At 47.6% G+C, this 20341-nt stretch overlaps 1 protein-coding gene across 13 annotated transcripts in view; it reads left to right on the top strand.

Annotated features, from left to right (window-relative positions):
• DNM1 (dynamin 1) overlaps window positions 1–20123 on the top strand; it is a 155848-nt gene extending 135725 nt beyond the window's left edge. For 4 of the 13 annotated variants that reach the window (XM_053282411.1, XM_053282409.1, XM_053282410.1 and 1 more), the window contains 4 exons: window positions 2739–2909; window positions 5219–5460; window positions 6323–6541; window positions 18055–20123. In XM_053282411.1, the coding sequence (XP_053138386.1) occupies window positions 2739–2909; window positions 5219–5460; window positions 6323–6541; window positions 18055–18127 (705 nt within the window). In that variant the 3' untranslated portion in view covers window positions 18128–20123. Of the gene's footprint in view, window positions 1–2738; window positions 2910–5218; window positions 5461–6322; window positions 6546–12521; window positions 12559–18054 lie in introns of those variants that run through there. The other 9 variants (XM_053282417.1, XM_053282415.1, XR_008312800.1 and 6 more) reach the window with 8 other exon arrangements.
• Window positions 20124–20341: the final 218 nt, after the last annotated feature.

Raw genomic sequence — 20341 nt, 5'->3', positions numbered from 1 at the left:
TGTGAACCATCTCCTCAGTTGGCAGATATATATGGGTACATTGCTGAGCCAGAATTTATCAAACTTGATTCTGTTGGTTTAGGACTCAGCTGAGACCAGAGATTCTCTTCCACTGCAGAAAAGCTAGGAAGAAGCTATCATCAGTTACTGCTATTCAGGATAGTAACTGTGTTTACCTGATATCAGCTGTTCCCAGTAAGGGGTACTAGTACCTCTATGGGGTATTTGGGTACTCTTCCTCCTGCCTCCCCACACTGCAGCCACACTATTTGCTTCTCATCTGAGGATTGCCAACCCATCTTCAGTGATGTGTTTGCTGCGGAAAGAGAAGAAGAGAGTGTGAAGACCCTCTCAATCCTGATTGGCTGACTATGTGCTGAAGCTCAGCATACCACCACCCCCCTCCCTTTCTGACAGGCTTCAGAGGGTTAGCACTCCCATTGAAATTAATAGGGCAAATAAACTTAATTTCAATAAGACTGCTTTTGAGTAAGATTTAAGCCAGTGACTGGAATAGCTTGTCTCCCTAACTGCAACACTTAAATTTGTGTGTGTGCACAAAATTCCTATGGCACACACAAAATCCCAATTGCTAAAGATTTGCAATAGGAGGAGTATACTTTTTTTTTAAGGTTGGGAACCCCTGCCTTATATAGACCTGAACTTTGTTTAGAACTCTCATAGGCTGGGCCACTTGCTTTCTACAGTCTTTTAAACCTAGTGATTACAATCTGTTGCCATCTATCTCAGAGCCCTCCAGCTGTTGGACTACAACTCCCGACTATTGGCCACTGTGGATGGGGATGATGGGAACTGTAGTTTCACAACAGCTGGAGGGTTGAAATTGTGCAGCCCTGGTCTATCTACTTACCTACCAGCTGGTGATAACTCTTCCTGCATCCGATGAAATGGGTTCTAGCCTCCAAATCTGATGCCACAATAAATCTGTCTATGGCCTAGAGTTATGACTGTTTTTGCTGTAACAGCAACATCAGAATGAAGAAACTCTTTTTAGAGTGTGTGTTGTAAATACCACTTTGAAATTGAATCCACAGAATCCTTTTACACAGTTTTAAACCGGAGTGCCTCAGTGCCGCACTGCCCTTTATGGCCAAGCTTCTGCCAAACATACAACAGTATGGGTAATGATGGAGAGTTGATTTTGAAGGTGGTAATGCATTTCTGGCAAGTTAATAATGTTTTGCTCCCCTTTTCCTCTTAAGCACTTTGGGGAGTCCTTTACAGGGGATGTTTTTGTAGAAGGATAGCCCACTAGAGACTCTGAGCCTTTTTGGAGGATAAACAATAAAATACTCATGCCACTGGAAATCAACCAGAAGGAAAAAAATTGCCATGCAATAGGTGTAGTGCCGGGCTGCACAACTTTGACCCTCCTGTAGCTGTTGGCCTAGAACTCCCATCATCCTTGCCTTTGGCCACTGTGTCTGTGGATTATGGGAGTTGTAGTCCAAACGCAACTGGATGCCGAAATTGTGCAGCCGTGATATAGTGGGGGCTGCCAGGTGTTAGCAAGAATTGTATTCCTCACCTTTTTACAGCCAAGGACAGACCTGGAGAGAGAAACCCATAATCTTAACAAAGCTAAATGTGTGTATGTGTGGCACGAGTAAATGGAGCACAAAATGGCAAGTGCATTTCTGCAGGGGTGGGGGTGTGATCCTGCTGAGTTGCGGTTCTTGAAGAGGGCAGCAGACAACATCTCCTGCCCTTGAGTGGTGCTGCCACAGGCTCCCCTCCCCTCCAAGAGTGACAGATATAACGTGACTATGACACTAACGCCAAGCCCTTCCCCGAATTCTCAAACCAGAATTTGCAGTTATTGACATAAGAACTACTATATGGACAGAGCTGGATCTGCTATAGAGCACACCGGCATAACTGCTGAGGGACATGTCACTTCATCATAATGTAAAGGCATAACCACACAATGCACCTAAGTGTCTTTGTTGCTGCTCAGTTAATTCTAATGTGCTTGGAATGACACCATAGAGACTGGTGCATTATTAGCTCTGGAGGAAGCATAGTAGGCTAAAGAAGGGGCCTTAGTGGCCTCTGTATAGCATTTTATTGTCAAGGGCAAGTAATTTTATTTTAATCAGAAAGAGCATCCTGTTGCATCTGTGCATATGTAGACACACTGTATTTACCTGAATCCAAGAGTAGGTTTTTTCCAAGTTCTTGGAAGTTAGAAATTGAGGGTTCATCTTAAAATCTGAGTCCCTTTTATTTGGGATAAAAACAGATACAACAACTTGCTTTTTAAAAGGTATTTAACCTGTATTTTGTATTATTAAATTCAGAATTGTCTTCTATTCTGGAAGTCTGTGTGTGTGTGTGTGTGTGTGTGTGTGTGTGTGTGTGTGTGTGTGTGTGTGGAGAGAGAGATTAACACAATTTAGGCTGTTAGCATGACTGCTCCAGCGCTCTCCTCCTACCCTGCCCTTAATCTGGACCACGGATAAGCTCATTCGACTGTCTAGCTCAGTATCTCCCCCCCCCCCCGCCTCTCAGGGATGGAATTCAAAAGAATTAAAATGAGAGATGATGAGATGAATCTCCTGGGCAATTATGCAGGGATAGTTAGGCTTTGTTCTTCCACTTCCTCCACTGTTGCTATGTATGTTCCTCCAGGTAGCCTTCCCATTTGCTTTCTGGCATCTGGGGCGGGGGCAGGTCTTGCTAAGGACGCAATCTTGTCTTTCCAACATTCTCCATAGGCCAGCGAGTCAGAAGAGAATGGATCCGACAGCTTGATGCATTCCATGGACCCTCAGCTGGAAAGACAGGTGGAAACCATCAGGAACCTGGTGGACTCCTACATGGGCATCGTCAACAAGACCGTTCGTGACCTCATGCCTAAGACCATCATGCACCTTATGATAAACAATGTATGTATCCTGCTGAACAGTCTGTAGGGGTTGCACGTACATGGTGAGGTCTCTGTGGCAGGGGCAGTAGCAGGGTGGTCCTTGGAACAGCCCAGTGTGCATTGAGATCTAGTAGAACAGCTGACATGGAACAGGAGCGTGGCAGTCCCTGGTGGATTGGGCTCATGTGGGTGGATAGAATCAGGACTGCTCAGACTGAGCCTTTGAAGGTTGTGGCAAAGTGTTTCAGGTGGATAACAAGGTGGGTCCAGGTAGTCAAAGTGAGGCATCAATGTTTTGACATTGTGGCCAGGGCATGTGCAGACAAAAAGGGTAGAAGAATCTAAAACCAGGCCAGAATAATAAAACTGGAAATTCAAGGAAAGGGCCTGGAATATCTCACGGTAGAGAGAAGGGGCTATTTGAAAAAGTATGTCTTCTGTTTGATCTGTGGCTCCACAAATGCAAAGGTGGGCATTAATTCAGGGAAATTTCCCCGCAAGATATTCTTTGTGGGCATTGTTTGAAACTGGATCTGAGGAAATGTCTGAGCTCTTAGGGTTCATTTATATGATCAAGATTCATCTTAGCATCCTCCACAAAGACCATATTACGAATCTTATGAGCAGAGATCTCCTGAGGTGCCAGTATGGGAGTAAAATACTTGAACTAGGAAGTTGCATAATTGTGCCTAATGTGCTCCATTCTATAGGCCTAGGAAACATGCTTTGTTCATAGGCATAGAGACACATGTGTACAATAGGAGATCATAGCTTTATGAATGTGTGCCTTTAAAGGAGGAGGGTCCAGTTCAGTTCTGGGGAGCACACCAGAAGTTCTATGAGGAACTGTGAGGAGTGCTCATAAAAACTCATTTTGGATAATATCAAATGAATCTGTTCGAGTACCCCACATTGCTGCACCACACAACAGAGAAAGTACTAACTGATATTACGGCTATCCGACTTACGTCTTTGGCTCTCCAGCCTTTAAAGCACATGCATTGGGATGTGAGAGGAGAGGCCTGGCTGTTCTTATTTCAGCCAAGACTCAGCTGGATATAAAAAATTTAAAATTAACCACATTCAATCTGTATTAGTAAATATTTCTCAAACTGGCTCAGTCATCTGTTTAAATATTTATTAGCCCCTTCCCCAAATGTATAAACATTTCGTGCTGAGTTTGGTCTGATTAAACAGCATATCGAAGAAGCATTCCCAAGATCTGAGATTCTGCTTTGTGAGAACTTCAGTGTCTGAAGAGACACTGGTAGAGATGATGAACAATTGAGTTAGCTTATCCCTTTTATAGAAGACGGTGCAAGTTCCCTGGATAGATACTCATGGGATAGTACTACTTTAAAAAGTGGCACCTCGTCCTAGAAAGGAGTCAGTTTAATCATTTGTGGAGGTATCAAAAAAGCATACAGATATATACATATATAGCCAGCTGGGTGGTCAGTACCATCTGCGGGCATGAATACTCATTGTGAGTTTTGAGCAGCTCCACACCCCTGAAGATGCAAAGTAGGTGATAGCCCTGCAATACTTAACGGCTTTCATTGTGTTCTCATGCTTTGATTGTCCTGACCATCAGGCCTGCAGCAGCCAGATTTGCAGTGGTGTTTTGAAAGCTTCTAAAAGTTTTAAAAACACAACATCTACTATAACATTTTATCAGTGCATGGAAATGAACATTGTCATACTCTCTCCATGGAGAGAGAGAGAGTATAACAATTAGTTCATTGTTAACCCTGACCTTAACTCTTTGCTCTGTGCAAAAATGACTGCAATTTTACCCAGATCCTTTGTGGGGTAAGAATAAAGAGGGGTGATAACACAGAGAAAGTTGTAAGTGCAACCATGTTATCGCCTATTTCCCATCTCTACGAGGTATGTAGACGTTGCCCAAATGTCACTATGAGCCTTCATCCCCTGAGATGATACCAGTGGCCAAAATTTGTGGACCCGGCTCATAGATATTTTATAGATAGACAGATAGAATTTGTGGGCCTGGCTCAGCCAGCCATGCCCCTGAGCATCTGCACATTTTCCCCAGTGCTGAACACAGGGAGAGTTCCTTCCTGAGATTTGGAACCCTGAGCTGGCCAGGGCTTTGAAATCTCATGGAAGAACCCTCCCCATGTCCAGCCAGTCCTTTGCAGAGAAGTGTTGAATATGTGGGTGCCTGGGGGTGTGGCTAGCAAGCCTGACTCCCCTGCAGCCCACATGTATTGGCTATACCTGGCGAAGGAAGGCAACTTCTCTGCACACTGTCCTGGTCTTTTGTTTTCGCAGTACTGTAAATGACACTATTCCCCTCTTCCGCAGACAAAAGAGTTTATCCACTCGGAGCTGCTGGCAAACCTGTATTCCTGCTCAGACCAAAACACCCTGATGGAAGAGTCGGCTGAGCAGGCCCAGCGGCGCGATGAGATGCTGCGCATGTACCATGCCCTGAAGGAGGCGCTCCTCATCATCGGGGATATCAACACCACCACCATCAGCACTCCCCTGCCTCCGCCGGTGGACGACTCTTGGCTGCAGGTGCAGAACATAACATCCGGACGCAGGTACCAGAGGCTCAGGGGAAGGCCCCTGCAGACCTTCCGGACGCCTCTTTAGTGACTAGATGGGGCCTTCTGCTGGAAGGGGAAGGAAAGGGCTCTGGGTAGTTCCAATCGTGCATGGTGGCAGCTGCCCCCTTGACGTCTGCCGGGGGACTGCAGGGATTTCGGAGGCCAGCTGGTGTACAAAAGACTCCTGAAGTCTATGTGAAGCATGACGCTGGAGGACAGAGGATAATTTTCCCCAGAGAGTCTGAAGTAGTTTGAAAGGAGAATGCTGTTCTTGGGGTGTATCTGCTCTTTTCACTTTGACCCCAGATAAACCAATTTGGCAAGTTTTAGTGTTGCTTCAAATCCTCTTTGACCAGTACTAGGCCACAAATTCTGTTCATCAGTACCATCTCAGGGGATGAATGCTCCAAGTGATTTGGGGCAATGTCGACCCCCCTGGAGATGGAAGATAGGTGATAGAACAGTTGCACTTAGAGCTTTCTCTGTGTTATCACCCCTTCTTTATCCCTACCCCCAAACGGTAAAATTGCAGTCATTTTTGCACAGAGAAGAGAATTAGGGTCAGGATAACAATTAACAAATTGTTGTACTCTCCCTATAGAATAATCTTTAAAGGACATACCTGCCACTTTTTATTCCCCTTCCTCTGGCTCATGTACTGCAAAGGAGGCAGCCAGGGAGACAAAAGAAATATGTGTATACACCCTAGGAATGGCTGTCACTCTCAGGCCAGGCTCGACTCTCTTGAAAACGATTAGACCTCTAGCCTGAAAGCTTCTTGGGAATAAATTGCAGGATTTAGAAAGCAACCCCATCTCCGCCTGCCACTGAAGTGAAGCTTCTCTGTGTTTGGTAGGTCTCCCACGTCCAGCCCCACACCGCAGAGGAGAGCTCCAGCAGTCCCGCCAGCGAGGCCTGGATCTCGAGGCCCAGCTCCTGGACCTCCGCCTGCTGGTGGTCCCACACTGGGTGGTGCGCCCCCTGTGCCCTCTAGGCCAGGGGCCTCCCCCGATCCTTTTGGGCCTCCCCCTCAGGTTCCATCTCGGCCCAACCGGGCACCTCCTGGTGTCCCCAGGTAAGTGTGCTCATGCAGCGGATGAAAGGGGGATCAGGCTTTGGGCATCCGTGACACGAGGGTTGCCATTCTAACACACTTCCTAGGGAGGAAGACTGACCGAGCTTAGTAGGAGCGACTTCTGAATTAGAGAAAGGAAGGACATGACAGTGGCTAGGTGCGCACTGTGATATCCTTCCTTTTTGGTACCGGAGTGCTTGAGAGTGCCGCTGCTGTTGTGTGGGCACTTGTCTTAAAGGATTTCCTTGAATCCTGGTGGTTTTCCTTGGAAGACTGTTTTGAAATACAAGGGCTCCTTTTGTTCCTTGGTGGAGCTGGGGGGAAAGGGGTCTTGGGAGGCCCCTATCGATGGAAGTCCAGACTGGTTATGTTGAAAGGTCTCTTTGGAAAGGACAGGGGCAAGATGTGACAGTGATACTCATGCCATGGGAAGAAGCAAGGCTGGAGAGCTTTGGCATGGGGGGTCTTTGGTTCTCTTCTTCTGTATGGTCTCAGAGCAGAAGAAGTCCTTGTCTGAGTCTCTTGTAGCCACCACTCCATCTGCACATGGACTCTTTGGCTCGGAGGGTAGAGCCACTTTCTGGATTTGGAAGAAGAGCTTTGCCACCCTTTGTATGCTCAACACCCCATGACAAAGCTTCACGCTCAAATGCCGCTTAGACACAACACCCTACTGCTCCAATCAGGGCAGGACTCTCTTCTCATTAGAATAAGAACATTTAGCCAACGCCTGGTATTCAACATTTGGAAACCTGATCTCACAGTTTGAACTCAAAATTCAGGAGAAGTCTGCTGAAAAGAGTTTGCCATGTGTCATGTGACCTGAGCCTGTGCACTTTAACTTGGTGAGAAGTCCTCTGAATTCACATCCCCTGCCTACCAAGCAGTAGGTCATACCAAATCCAATGGGAGTTACTCTTAAGTATGAGGAAAGTCACGCCTACCAGATACAGTGAGACTTGCTTATGTGTAGGGATAGGATTGGATCACATGTATGTAAACATTCTTTGTTCTTCAATTCAAATAATAGTGCTTTTAGAAGCAGTTATTGTTACATTTTAAATGTGAGAAGGCTGGTTGTTTTAAGAGCCAGTGCCTATCCAGAATTGATATTTAAATTCAGATGTGTGGAAACCTGGCCATAAATACTTTATTTATTTTGAGTAGCTGAACTTAAGAATCTCCTGCAACAGACTGTCAATAAAGATTTTGTTTCAGTGCTCTTTCCTGCTAAAGGAGCCAGCTCAGGACCTTTTAGAGGGAATACTGGCTGGACCCTAGACAGCAACATCTTAATTAGCAAAATGTCCCAGCCATGCTCTTACCTTAAATCTGAAAAGTGAAATGTTGGGACTTTGTTAGTGCTGAGTATAAGGCCTTTGGATAGTAACCCTTGCAACCCCCATGTTTAATGCTCTTGAGCAGTCAGAAGTTCAGACACAAACCACTGGAGATATAATACTGAAGTGTGCCTCCAGTTTTAAATCTGAGAAATATTATGCCTCTGTTATCAGTTTGGGGTTCAGTATTCTAGACACAGGAGCGCCTTTTTAGAGTGTCACTGCTCCAAGATGATAACATAAAAATGAAAATCAGTCAAGTCTTCCTTGACTTAGATCAATAGGAAGCTGCCATATACTGAGTCAGGCCATCGATCTATCTAGCTCAGTATTGTCTTCACAGACTGGCAGCGGCTTTTCAAAGGTTGCAGGCAGGAGTCACTCCCAGCCCTATCTTGGAGAAGCCAGGGAGGGAACTTGAAACCTTTTGCTCTTCCCGGAGTGGCTCCATCCCCTGAGGGGAATATTTTCCAGTGCTCACGCTTCTAGTCTCCCATTCATATGCAACCAGGGCAGACCCTGCTTAGCTAAGGGGACAAGTCATGCTTGTTACCACAAGACCTGCTCTCCTCATAACAAGGTTAAAACAGACTTTTAAAAGTACACAGCCAAGGAGGAAATCTAGACGTCTTCATAATGTCCTAGGACTAAATAGTTTTGATTCTTCACATCCTGAATCCTGAGTCTGAACTGTGAATTGACAGAACTTCTTTGAAAAGTGGCAAAACTGGATAACAATCTGAAGATATAACCAGAAGTGTTGTAAATACATCTGTGGTGGTTATACTAGCAGATATACTTCAGTGAGCCCACTATGTTCTGTCTGCAATAATTTGGCACTGTGTTTCAGAGCAAAGAAATGAGCTGTAGAACAAGTTGAAAATGTTCCTGTTCTCAGCTCTGAGCACTAGGGCACATTGGGAAGGTAAACGGCATTGCTCTAGCTTATCTTCAGCAAGTGTGTGGGCATATGTAAAGTGATGAAATTTGAGGTAAGTCCGGAGTGAAATCTCAGCCTCACAGCGCCCAAAGGAGATCTTCACGCCTCCTCGTCATTCCTTGCACATTGGCAGAGCTCACCCAGAGGTGCTTGGGGGAACACTGACCAAAATAATGGATACACGGAGCTTCACTCATAGGACTTGGGTTTCTCAGGACAATTTAGCCTGAGTCGGAAGTTACTCAGCCTTGAAGCAGCCTTATTAGAAGCAGCCTTGTCTGAGAAAGGCCTGGATCTGCTATCCGTCTTGGGTATAAGGATGTCTAAGTATTTGCTCTGTATTGAGTCTCTGCATGCGGGAGAATGAAGAGGTGGGAGGGATTGTGCCACTTTAGAAACGCTGCCCCACATTTAAACAAAACAAAACAAAACCACTCCCTACAAAAGACAGCTTGGCAGAACCATCCCAGCCTTCCCTTGGCTTGCTGGTTTTCTGTTTGTATGGAGCTGTTTTGTTAACACAGGGGAGCATTGCAGGAACAAACGCAGCACAAGCCAGCCAGAGACTGGCTCCTTGGGAGGCTGGTCACTGGATGCCGATGATGACCTGTGCTGTCTGAGCACCGCTCTTGGCCAGGCAGACCCACCCTGGGCGTGTGCAGTCGGAGCAGGAGTGGACAAGCCTGAAGAGGATGCGGGCCACGTGTCTCCGTTTCTGCTTTAGCCCTCCACTCCTGGGTGTGCAGACGGCGCCGCCGCCCTGCAGTGCTTCCACCTGGCGCTTCCACGGCCTTCCTTCCTGATGCGCAGGACTTTCAAGCGGGCGCCTCTCTGCTCCTGGGTCACAGCCACCCTTCTGTCGGCGTCTGTGCTTGTCGGCATGTGTTGCTGCTGAAATGCGTCGCCTAGTCTTGTTTCCCCACTCACCACCGCCCATTGCTCTCTTCCCTCTTTTTCTGTTGGGTTGTCATTTGCTTTGGCTTCTGCTGCTCTTCCGTTTGGGTTTCAGTGTGCAGCTCTTTCCCTTGTTCCCGACACATTTCTCTCTCTCTCTCTCTCTCTCTCTCTCTCTCTCTCTCTTTGCGTTCCTCCTTTCATGCGCTCTGTTCCATTCCTCTATTCACACAGATGATATATTCTATATACTGGCAGGATATTCCATGCAGGCTGAAATGAACAGGGTTTTGCTCCTTTTCCTTCTCTGCCCCACCTCCCACACAACAGCCCCTTTTCTCCCCATTCAAGCTCACATTGTTCCTTAATGTCCACTTGAGATCCATGTTAAAATGTGTTTGGGGATTGAGTCCCAGATTATTTTTTCTCAGGGTACACCTACACAGCAGCAAAGAGGGCTGCGTGTGTGCGTGCACATACACACCCACCTACAGTACCCATACTGCACAGCTGGCTTCTATAGTCCAGATATGCAGCCCCACGCCACTGGACTTTTGTACATACAAACAGCAGGTATTCCACAAAAACACACACCAGTTTCTTCCGTAAAAATGCCCCATGCTTTTGGCTTAGCGTTGTCAGAAGCTGCTGTGTAGATGTACCCTCAGGCCCAGAAAGAGGAGGTCATTTCCATGGCTGCTCAGAAACGGGTTTGCTGGCTAATCTGACATTGAATCTAGCAGTCTCTGGAATTGCTGTGATTCGCCAGGATCTTGCAGTTCATGGGGCTGAGGGGGAGCGAACCCTATAAGTCATGTGGCCATTGAGTCCAGTCAGATCACGCCTCTGACCTTTAGTGTGGGCATTCCCTACCTTGCATCCCTGGAAGTTGTTGGGTGACAACTCCCAAAGGCCTTTGTGGCTGGGGATGATGGGAGTTGTAGTCCAACAGCATCTGGGGACCCAACTTTGAGAACTCCTGCTTTAGTGGACTACATTCTGATCTATGTTAACAGCTCAGTATCCCAGTTCTGAATAGCTTCAAGGAGTGCAAGGAAACGTTTTCTCTCTCTCTCTCTCTCCCCGTCCCCCCAACATCTCAGTTCCCCCATTCCGCAGGGGTTCACACCCTCTGCCCCGAAGAGGAGCCCTCTCCATTTATTCATGTTCTCAGATAGCATCTCTGCTTTCCTTCTGCCGTCTCTTGTATATAGAATAAGACAGTTCACACTTGGCAGTGGGGCTGGAGTCCTCTGGCCACAAGTGAACACGCAATCATCTTCATTGTTACTGTTCGTTTTCTTTGGTTTCCTTTCTTTAAAAAATAAACAATAAATAAATCTGGCTTTCCCACTCTGGGTGGAGAATACTGAATGAGGCCTGGGTCTGAAAGGAAGCACATGAGCCTATGAGAGGAATGTGTGTGTGTGTGTAATGTGTCAAACTTTTGTATGCCTTGAATCTCTGTGTGTGAGCCTGAGCACAAGAGTATAATCCATACACACTGCCTTGTGTGCGTGCGGCTTTATAGGGGCACTGCACAGAGACCCTCATTAATAGAGAACTGGGTGTATGATAAGGAGGACAGCACTGTCCCATAGTAACCAATACTGATAGCTTTAGAGATATCATGATATTGCACTCATTTCTAATGCAAGGAATAACCATTGCTTCTCAGCTCTCATTAAAACAAAACCAAAGCCCTTAGGAAGCTGCCATATGCTGAGACAGGCCCTTGGTCCATTTAGCTCAGGATTGAGGCTCTGACTGGCAGCTGCTCTTCAAGGTTCAGAAAAGGGTTTCATGTTAAAACAAACTATTGCTGTTGGTTTTTTAAAGGCCAAATATTTAAGTGAATAACTAACGCCAGGAGCTTTCCCAGACAGCAGGCTTTACAGCGGGTTTACTGCAAGGCTTTACTGCGAGTTCGAAGTTGCGCCCCCCCCCCACCAATGCAAAAAGTGGATTTCTTTACTCCGGATATAAATCGGGCTACACTCTAACGTGCAATGAAAAACCCAAATTGTGTGTGAAGTGCTCCCTGATAGCTTGCAGGGACTTTGGGGTAAATTTGGCCGATATGTGAACTCACGCCTCCATTCCAGAGAAGGGGCAAACTAAAAGTATGAAAAACTTCCAAGAGAAACACAGACATGTTTTTTGTTTTAAGTAGGGAGGGAGGGAGGCCAAGCCCAAAACATTGCAAGAGAGGGGGGGAAATCTGCCTTGGAGATTTTACCCAGGTATGTGGGTCAGTAGAGGAGTGAGGTGAGGCAGAGAGAACTCCCTCTGCAGTAGGATAATCCACCTCTGTACACAGCCTTACAGTGTCCCTTTGTGTGACATTTCCCTTAGCATGCCTGTCTCCATGTGCTTCCAGGTGACAGAGTGGGCAGGCCTCCACCCAGGCGTGCTCTGTTGCCTGGCATTTGAGTACCTTGGCACATCTATCAGACACTTGAATGCACGTGTAGCTTTGTCTGTTCAGGTGAGAGTGCATCCTGCAGCACAGTTGTGCTGCAAGTCAGCAGGCATACCTGTGTGAGCACACACAGGAGTTATTCCAGGCCCTTGTGTGTAAGGATGCCTAGGTGCATCTGTGTGTGGCTGCAGTTGTAAATTTCTGCCTGGTTTTGTTCTGCCTGTGTGCATGTTTATGAATGTAATTGGGTGCAAGCACAAGTCACATCACGGGTTCACAGGCATCATCTGTGTGTGTGCGTGTGTATCATTTCCCAGACCAGTCTGTGTGGCCTCTTGGCTCAACTTGTCTGAACAGCCATGTCGCTCTCATGTTGTCTTTCAGAATCACTATCAGTGACCCCTGAGGACTGGCAGCCACGGTACGTTCTTCACGCACACTCACCCCTGCCCCCCCCCAACTCCGGTGATGCATGGATCAGTGTTGGTGTCCCCACTCTTCCCTCCCCCTCCTCTATTCTGCCACTTGCCTCTCCTAGATAGTTCTGAACCACACCATATCTATCTCTCTATCTCCTTGTCCTCAGAACCAAGTCCCACAGACTCTTGCTTGAGTGTCCTAATCAAAATGTGGCAAATCTCGGCCTGCTGTTGGTTGACTTTGGATTCGTTGAATTCAACAAGGACAGCCATTTGATTTTTGTGAAAAAGTGCCAACTGCAGAACCTGTGGAACTGGGTGGTGGATGCATATATGAGAGAGAGAGAGAGAGAGAGAGAGAGAGAGAGAGAGAGAGCGCCATGACCACCACTGCTGGGAAGCTTGACCTTGTTAATGGTCTTTTCCACCCCATTCTGCTCCCATAGATGTAGGAAGCTACCTTCTACTGAGTCAGGCCATAAGAGGGGGCCCTTTTGGATCACACCAAGGGATCATTTAGTCCTGGCTGATTCCCTTGGTTGTAGCAACTCCCCTATGAGAAAAGACTGCAGTGCTTGGGCCTGTATAGTTTAGAAAGATGACTGGTAAGGGGGGATATGACAGAAGTATCCTGCAAGGTGTGGATCGAGTGGATAGAAGGGAGCTTTTTCTCCCTCTCATAATATTAGAACCTGGGGTCATCCATTGAAGCTAAGTGCTGGGAGATTCAGGACCGACAAAAGGAAAGACTTCTTTAAACAGTATGTGGTTAAACTATGGAATTGGCTGCCACCGGATGTGCTGGTGGCTACCAAGCTGGACAGTTTTCAAAGGAGATTAGGCAAATTAATGGAGGGTAAGGCTATCTAATGGCACAGTGGGGAAATGCTTGACTAACAAGCAGAAGGTTACTGGTTCGAATCCCTGCTGGTACTATATCGGGCAGCAGCAATACAGGGAGATGCTGAAAGGCATCATCTCATACTGCGCAGGGAAAGGCAATGGTCAACCCCTCCTGTATTCTACCAAAGAACACCACAGGGCTCTGTGGGTGCCAGGAGTCGAAATTGACTTGCTGTATTGAATTGCTGTATATTTAACACCAGTTGCGTGGAATGAAAGGGGTGGTTGGTTGCCCTTTTTCTTCCCCTTGCAGATTTCACCTGGTTGGCTACTGCATGAGACAGGATACTGGACTAGATAGGCCTTTGGCCTAATCCCGTAGGGCTTTTCTTAAAAAGAAAAGGGATGGGTCCATCCAGCCCACCCTACTGCCAGTGGATTGCCAAGGACCCGGGACTTCTAGCCCTCCTACCTGAGGTCCTTTGGAAGGTCCAAAGGTTCCTCAAAGAAAACATCACTGGGGAGCCCATTGGTGGTGCAGAGAGTCCCATCTCTTGTTGGGGCTGTTCGGGATGCCTGAGAAAGTGGGAAATAAACAAGGATTGGGAGTGGCCCTCTGTGAGCCTAGCAGAACGACATTTCTGGCACTTTACATGTTGCCTGCCACCTGAGTTTGTCTCCTTATGCTGAGGGAGGGGTGCTGTTGCAGGGGAGAACCAGCAGGTGGGAGGGGGGTACCCAAGACTCCCCCCTCCACCACATGGATTTCCCCTGGAAATGCCCCTTGGGCTGTTCTTGGCCTATTCTGTTTCCAGAGTCCAGGGCCTCAGCACCACTTCTGCTTGCCAGCTCCCCTCTGCAGCCAGCCCCTGCCCTGCATTCTCATGACCTCAACAGACAGATGCTTGGGAACATGCATTTCCCAAGATCATGTGGAGCTCTGCCCCGAGGCCCCAAATCGGAGCAAGGTCCCAAAGATAGCCTCATTTTGTTGTGCTTCCTGTTGAGTCTGGTCTTCTGTATGCGAATGGCTCCCTAAGAACTTTGGTCTTGGAACCTGCAAAAAACACTCTGGGAGATGAACTTCCCTCCTTGCGCCTTTCAGGTTAACTTCCTGCTGTAAATTTGTTGTCCGCCTTCTGGTCCCTTGCATCCACTTTCCTTCTCCTCCCCTGCAAGGAGAGAGCCTTCCCCAGCTCTGTCCTGCCTTCTCTGCCTCTCTCCTTTTCTCTCTTCCTGAACTTCCTGGCAACAGGGTATTGGTTGAACTCCAAAGAAGCCAAGGTGGCCCATGGCACCTGGCAAGCATTGGTCTCATTTGGCTTTTAAGTTAAGTACAGACAAGATCATGAGAAGGGGTGCAGCAACATTAGAGATGGCGGAACAGTGACAACAGGGCTGTGTGTATTCTGTGCAGATAGCTGATTCTGCAATTACGAAAGAGAAGTCCTATGATCAGGATAATAAACATAAAGGATATTTGCATACTTCTTTCTAGAGTGGCATAAATATTATGTTCCCATGATGGGCAACATTTTCAAGTTATTCATTTTTAAAGGGCATTGCAAGAGAGGAGAAAGGAAGGGGATAGAGAGGATTTCTGCGATTTTATTACGGAGGATTATAAACATTTATTATTTGGGTTGTGACCCTCAAAATGCTGCGCAAGATAACAGATCCGTGCTTCAGATCTGTGCTTAATACAAATCAATATTATGAATGGCTTTTTACCCAAGAGGGAGTTGGGGGTGGTGGGGAGAGACCTTCAAAGAGAGAAAGAGAGAGAAGGGAATGTGTTTTAGAATGGAAGCAAAGTGGAATAGATAGCGAACTGCTTCACACAATCATTCGAATCTAGATTTATTGTGGATTATAAACATTAGTGTGGTTGTGTGAATCCACACCAAGGCAAGACTCTCATTCATCTCATGCCATAAAGGATCTTGGCATGAGTTCACACAACCATGCTAATATCAGGAACCCACATTAAAACCTAGATTTGAATGGTTGTGTGAACCAGCTGTAACGTTGTTAATATTTATGTGCATAAATGGGAAATTACGGGTAAGCCCTTGTCTGGAGAAGTGTAAGGGCCAGAGGTAGGGACATCTGGCAAAGTAAATGGTGTTGGCCACGCAAAATGGAGAATGGCGGGGGGGGGCAGTGGTAATCTGGTGGAGGTTGTTGCTCCTCAGCATCTGTCTGTGTCGCCCTCAGTGAGCTTGTAGCTGGCCCCTACCATGTGGTGATGGTGTGTACGAGATGCATGTTGCAGCTCTGGGGGCTGGGACACAGTGACCCATTGCAGTCCGCGTCTCGCTTCCAAGGCATCGCCTCCCTCCTGCTTTCAGCCAGGCCTCGTCAAGGAAGACCCCTTGCCCAGAGGTTGCCAGCCAGTAGCTTGGTTGGATAGGAGGCTTCGCTCCTTGAAGGAAGGCCCCGCTTTGGAGGTCTTTTTGAGGAGGCTTGGCTGTCACCCATCCTTCCTTCTGGGACTCGCTGTTAGGAAACACTGCCTGCCAGAGCCTGGGAGGAAAAGAGCACCAAGGGCAATCAGCACGAATCGCTTCCCCGTTTTGCGCTAGCCTAGGCAAGGAGGGGCAGTCCACATGCTTGCTTACAAGTTAAGAGGGCTGCAAACTGACCCTTCCAGTTGGGTTGGTCTCACTCCCCTCTAACAGTCACCACCTCCCTCACAGCTGTCACCTTTGAAGAATGGCAAGGCAGGACCAGAACCAGCTGATTTCTCTGACACTTGTATGCTTTGGGGAAAGGAAGAATTCGTAGGAAATAGCTGGAGATGGGCCCCTTGGAAAGGGGCGAACACTTGCTCCCTTATGGCAGCTTCACCAGTGACCAAACTCCTGCCAACTCCCATGTAGGAAGTGGCTTGCTTTCTGTGTGCAGGTTGGCATGTGTGACTGTCCTCCACATATGTAGATGTGTGGAACTTTAGGGGAGAGATAAGGGGAAAGAAAGAAAGAAAGAAAGAAAGAAAGAAAGAAAGAAAGCAAGCAAGCAAGCAAGCAAGCCACAGGAATGTTGGGCTGGGGCAGGAAGACAGTTGCTTAAGGAAGACTGCTTCTGCTCCAATATGTTCCCAATGGTTGACATGGGTGTAGTGACTGTCACACACTCAACACAGAATTGGTGCGATTTCACCACAGAAATGCCTTTTGGAAACCCACAGATCAGCCAGTCTTAAGGTAGGCGAAGGGTTCTCAAACGTGGGTCTCCTGTCTCCCTGCTTTGGCTGTTGCAGCAGGGGATGATGGGCATTGTAGGCCAACAACATCTAGGGACCTACGTTGGAGAACATAGGAAGCTGCCATATACTGAGTCAGACTCTTGACCATCTAGCTCAGTATTGTCTTCACAGACTGGCAGCAGCTTCTCCAAGGTTGCAGGCAGGAGCCTCTCTCTGCCCTATCTTGGAGATCCTGCCAGGGAGGGAACTTGAAACCTAGATGCTCTTCCCAGAGCAGCTCCATCCCTGAAGGGGAATCTCTTACAGTCCTCACACTTCTAGTCTCCCACTCAAATGCAAGCCAGGGTGGACCCTGCTTAGCTAAGGGGACAAGTCATGCTTGCTACCACAAGACCAGCTCTCCTCACTAACTGCCAGGTTAGGCCTAGAAAGGGACTAATTACTGTTCAAGCCACCTATCCACATGGCAGCTTTATTTATTTCCTTCAGCTTGGGGCTGTCTCCAGGCAGATCACAAGAAACGGTCCAGAAATGACAGCTCATTTCTCGGTCCCTAAAGGGCTCGCTTTCTAATTAATGCATAGTCTTTCTGACAACAAAAGGTGGCTGCACCAAAACTGTAACAAATAGCCACACTCATACCGTAACACCAAAAGCATTCTAGTCTGGAAGGGAGCACAAGCTAAGCTTTGCTCATGGCTACACACCAAAGCCGTTGCAGTGAAGAAAGTGTGAGCCAAGCCACAAGTTGTCCTTGTGCTGAAGCAAGCACTCAACAGCGCATTCAGCCCGGGCCGACGGGGTGGAAAACAAGCTTCACATCCTGCCAGTTTTATGGTGTGAAGTCGCCTTTTCCAAGTTGGAGTCGGAGCTGGTGGAGGCTTGTTGTCACTAAATTTGAGAGCCCCCATTTGAGGGGACGAAAAGCCCAGTCCTACTTAGGGAAGAGGAATAGTGCCAGATTCGCAAATCCACACCCAATTTCCGGGGAGGGCAGGGTGTGCCTACTCCAGAGTAGCCGGCAACTTCTGAAACAGCCCCTCCCAGAGAGGACAGCACTCATTGTATGTAACATTGCTCCTCACTTGCTTGGGACACTAGCATCATGGTTGTTGTGCTCCATGCTTCTCCACCCTCATCCAGGTACCAGCACCATCATTCTGATACTGGTGTTGGGATCGCTGCCCCAGAGAGCCACCAGCCTTATCCCTTGCTAAGCCAGAACACTGAATAGCTCTGACCCAGAGCTTTCCTCTCTGCAAAACATGGATTAATCAATAGCCAATCCATCCCGTTACCACCTTGCTGTCCATTCATTTTGCTTTCGATGGTCCTGCCACGGTGCTGGCCCGGATGGCGTGGAGAAGCATGCCCGATTGTGACTGGCCGCCATGCTAACCTCCGTGTGTGTGTTCTCTTCTCGTCTTCTTTTTCTCTGCTCCCACAGCCGGAAGGGCCCTGCTTCACCTACGCGACCCACCATAATCCGACCAGCTGAACCGACCCTCTTAGATTTATAGCCCGAGGCCTGTAGACAGCTGGCAACCAGCACCGTGCCTGGGGCTTTCCCGCCCCAACCATCCAACCTCTCCCCCCCCACCCCGTAACCCACTCCTCACAGGCACCACCACTCCCCTCCTCCACCCCTTCCCATGTGTTACAAAATGCTCGTTAGGTATTGAGCGCATCTTGGTCTTCTCTTGTGCGTCCTGTATTGCTTTGTGAGTGTAGAGTAGTCCTACTTCAGCAGCTTGGGGACCTTGAAGGACATGAGCTCTGCGGAGGGGTCGGGCCGCAGGAGCATCGCGGTGCACCAAAATGGCCGCCACACCCACCCGTTGCTCAGCCCACCCGGTCTGGCCTGCGCACGGTGTCCCACCTGCATCGACGGCTAGCTGTAGTGTCTAGTGCTAATCTGTAGCGACGTAGCTATTGTTTCCACTGTTGTTACGATGAGAGAGAGAAACCCGCTCCCCACCCCCACCCCCAACTCTGGGTGAGGAAACGAACGAATGGATACGATAACAAAATGGATCCTTCTTGGTAACCAAGGTAATACGCCTGGTATGTGGGTTTGATGCAAAGTGCTAACTTGGGGGAACAGTGGCGTCAACTCCTCTCCAGGTAAGAGGCAAGCCATCACCCAGTCGGGAGGGAATATTGAGCAAGCCGGGCTTCTAGCCAGAGGAGTCTTCCACGGTCTCCGCCACACAAAGGAACCAACACAATTGCGGTCAGTTCTCCAGAATAGCAAGGAGATGTTGGGAGAGAGGGGCCGGCTTGTGCCAGTTGGCATTGCCACTTGCAACTGACTTTCCACAGACCAGGAGAGAGCAAAAGGCTATTCTTCCTCTCCACCAAACCGGACTAGCTCATATTTCCTGGAGAGTTTGCTGCGTAAATGTTTTCCTGCAACTACCTTTGCTTCAGCTATACACACACACACACACATACAAATAACACTCTTCATTCAGTGTTTTGGATATTCTGGTGATTCTAATAGTCTTTACTTCTTGCATGCTGATGACAGTTCAATGTATTGTGGCTGGGGGTGTGTGTATGTACCACTGTAACTGTTGACCCCCCTCTTACCTGGCTTCTTCATGCCCATGGCAAAGGGTCAATGCAAAAACAGTTCAAGAGACCTGTGACAAACTGCCCCTCTTCAAGCCACCCTCCTTGTGAGTCTTCAGGTCATCTCCACTTAACTATTTAAGTTCTTTTTAACCTAGTATGTTTGATTTCTGTTGAAGAGCCTCTTTATGGCGAGTTCTGATGTCAAGTTCCTTTCCACATTTTTAACTCTTGTTTTGCATTTTTGTCCCTTTCCCATCCCCTCTTCTCTTTGTTTCCTTTTGTGTTTTTTGTCTTTCTTTAAATTCCAGCCGCCCTGGCAAAGCTAGTCCCTCTCGCCCGGAGAGTCCAAAACCACCATTTGACATGTAGCCTTCCTCCCTCTTGAGATCCATCCTTTATCTGCCTCTTAGCTGTTCTGTCCTGGAATGGTCCAACGCACATCTTAAAACACACAGCTTTGTTCTGTTGTAGCTTGTGGCTTGCACATATCAGACGTGACTCTAGTGAAACTGGTTTTCCCCCTTCCCAGTTGCTTTAAGAGGAATTTTAAAAAGTTATATTGTAGTAATGAGAAACATATCTTTACTGTTATATAAATATCTATAAATATATATAAAGAGCTGAAATCTATATGGTGTCCAGACATTTTAAGCCTTTAATGCTTCCAATGTTGACTTTAGCAAATACTTGAGTAGGAAGATGATATATATGTACACATGTGCACCCAACAAAATATAACCAAACCCAGCAGTGAGCCAGGTCTCTGCTGTATGCTGTTGGGTTTTTCTGTTGCCCCCGAATTGTGGGTGAATCTTTGGAGTGCTGGTAGTACTACTGTGATGACGTCTGTGACCTGTCAACTCTTGTTTATTGGCTGAAATAAACTATTTCTGTATAATGGAGGACTCCATGCCTAGAATAAAACACTCTCTCCATGTGTTCAGGCTCTTACATTTAATGCTGTCAAGGTGTTTGTCTTAAGCAATTTGGAGAGGTTACACACATACTGATTTACCCCTTGCATCGTAGATAGTATAATGGGATAAGTCCAAGTTGAGACAGACACACATGCGCACATCCATGTGGGGGGGGGGATGAGTTTTGTTCTGGGCGGCAGTATCAAGGCAGAGTGTGTGTGTGTATGCATGTGAACTGAG

This window comes from Hemicordylus capensis, chromosome 17, assembly GCF_027244095.1.
Source record: "Hemicordylus capensis ecotype Gifberg chromosome 17, rHemCap1.1.pri, whole genome shotgun sequence".
Taxonomy (NCBI): Eukaryota; Metazoa; Chordata; class Lepidosauria; order Squamata; family Cordylidae; genus Hemicordylus; species Hemicordylus capensis.
The sequence above is the reverse complement of the archived record's forward strand: the minus strand, read 5'-3'. Positions and strand labels throughout refer to the sequence as shown.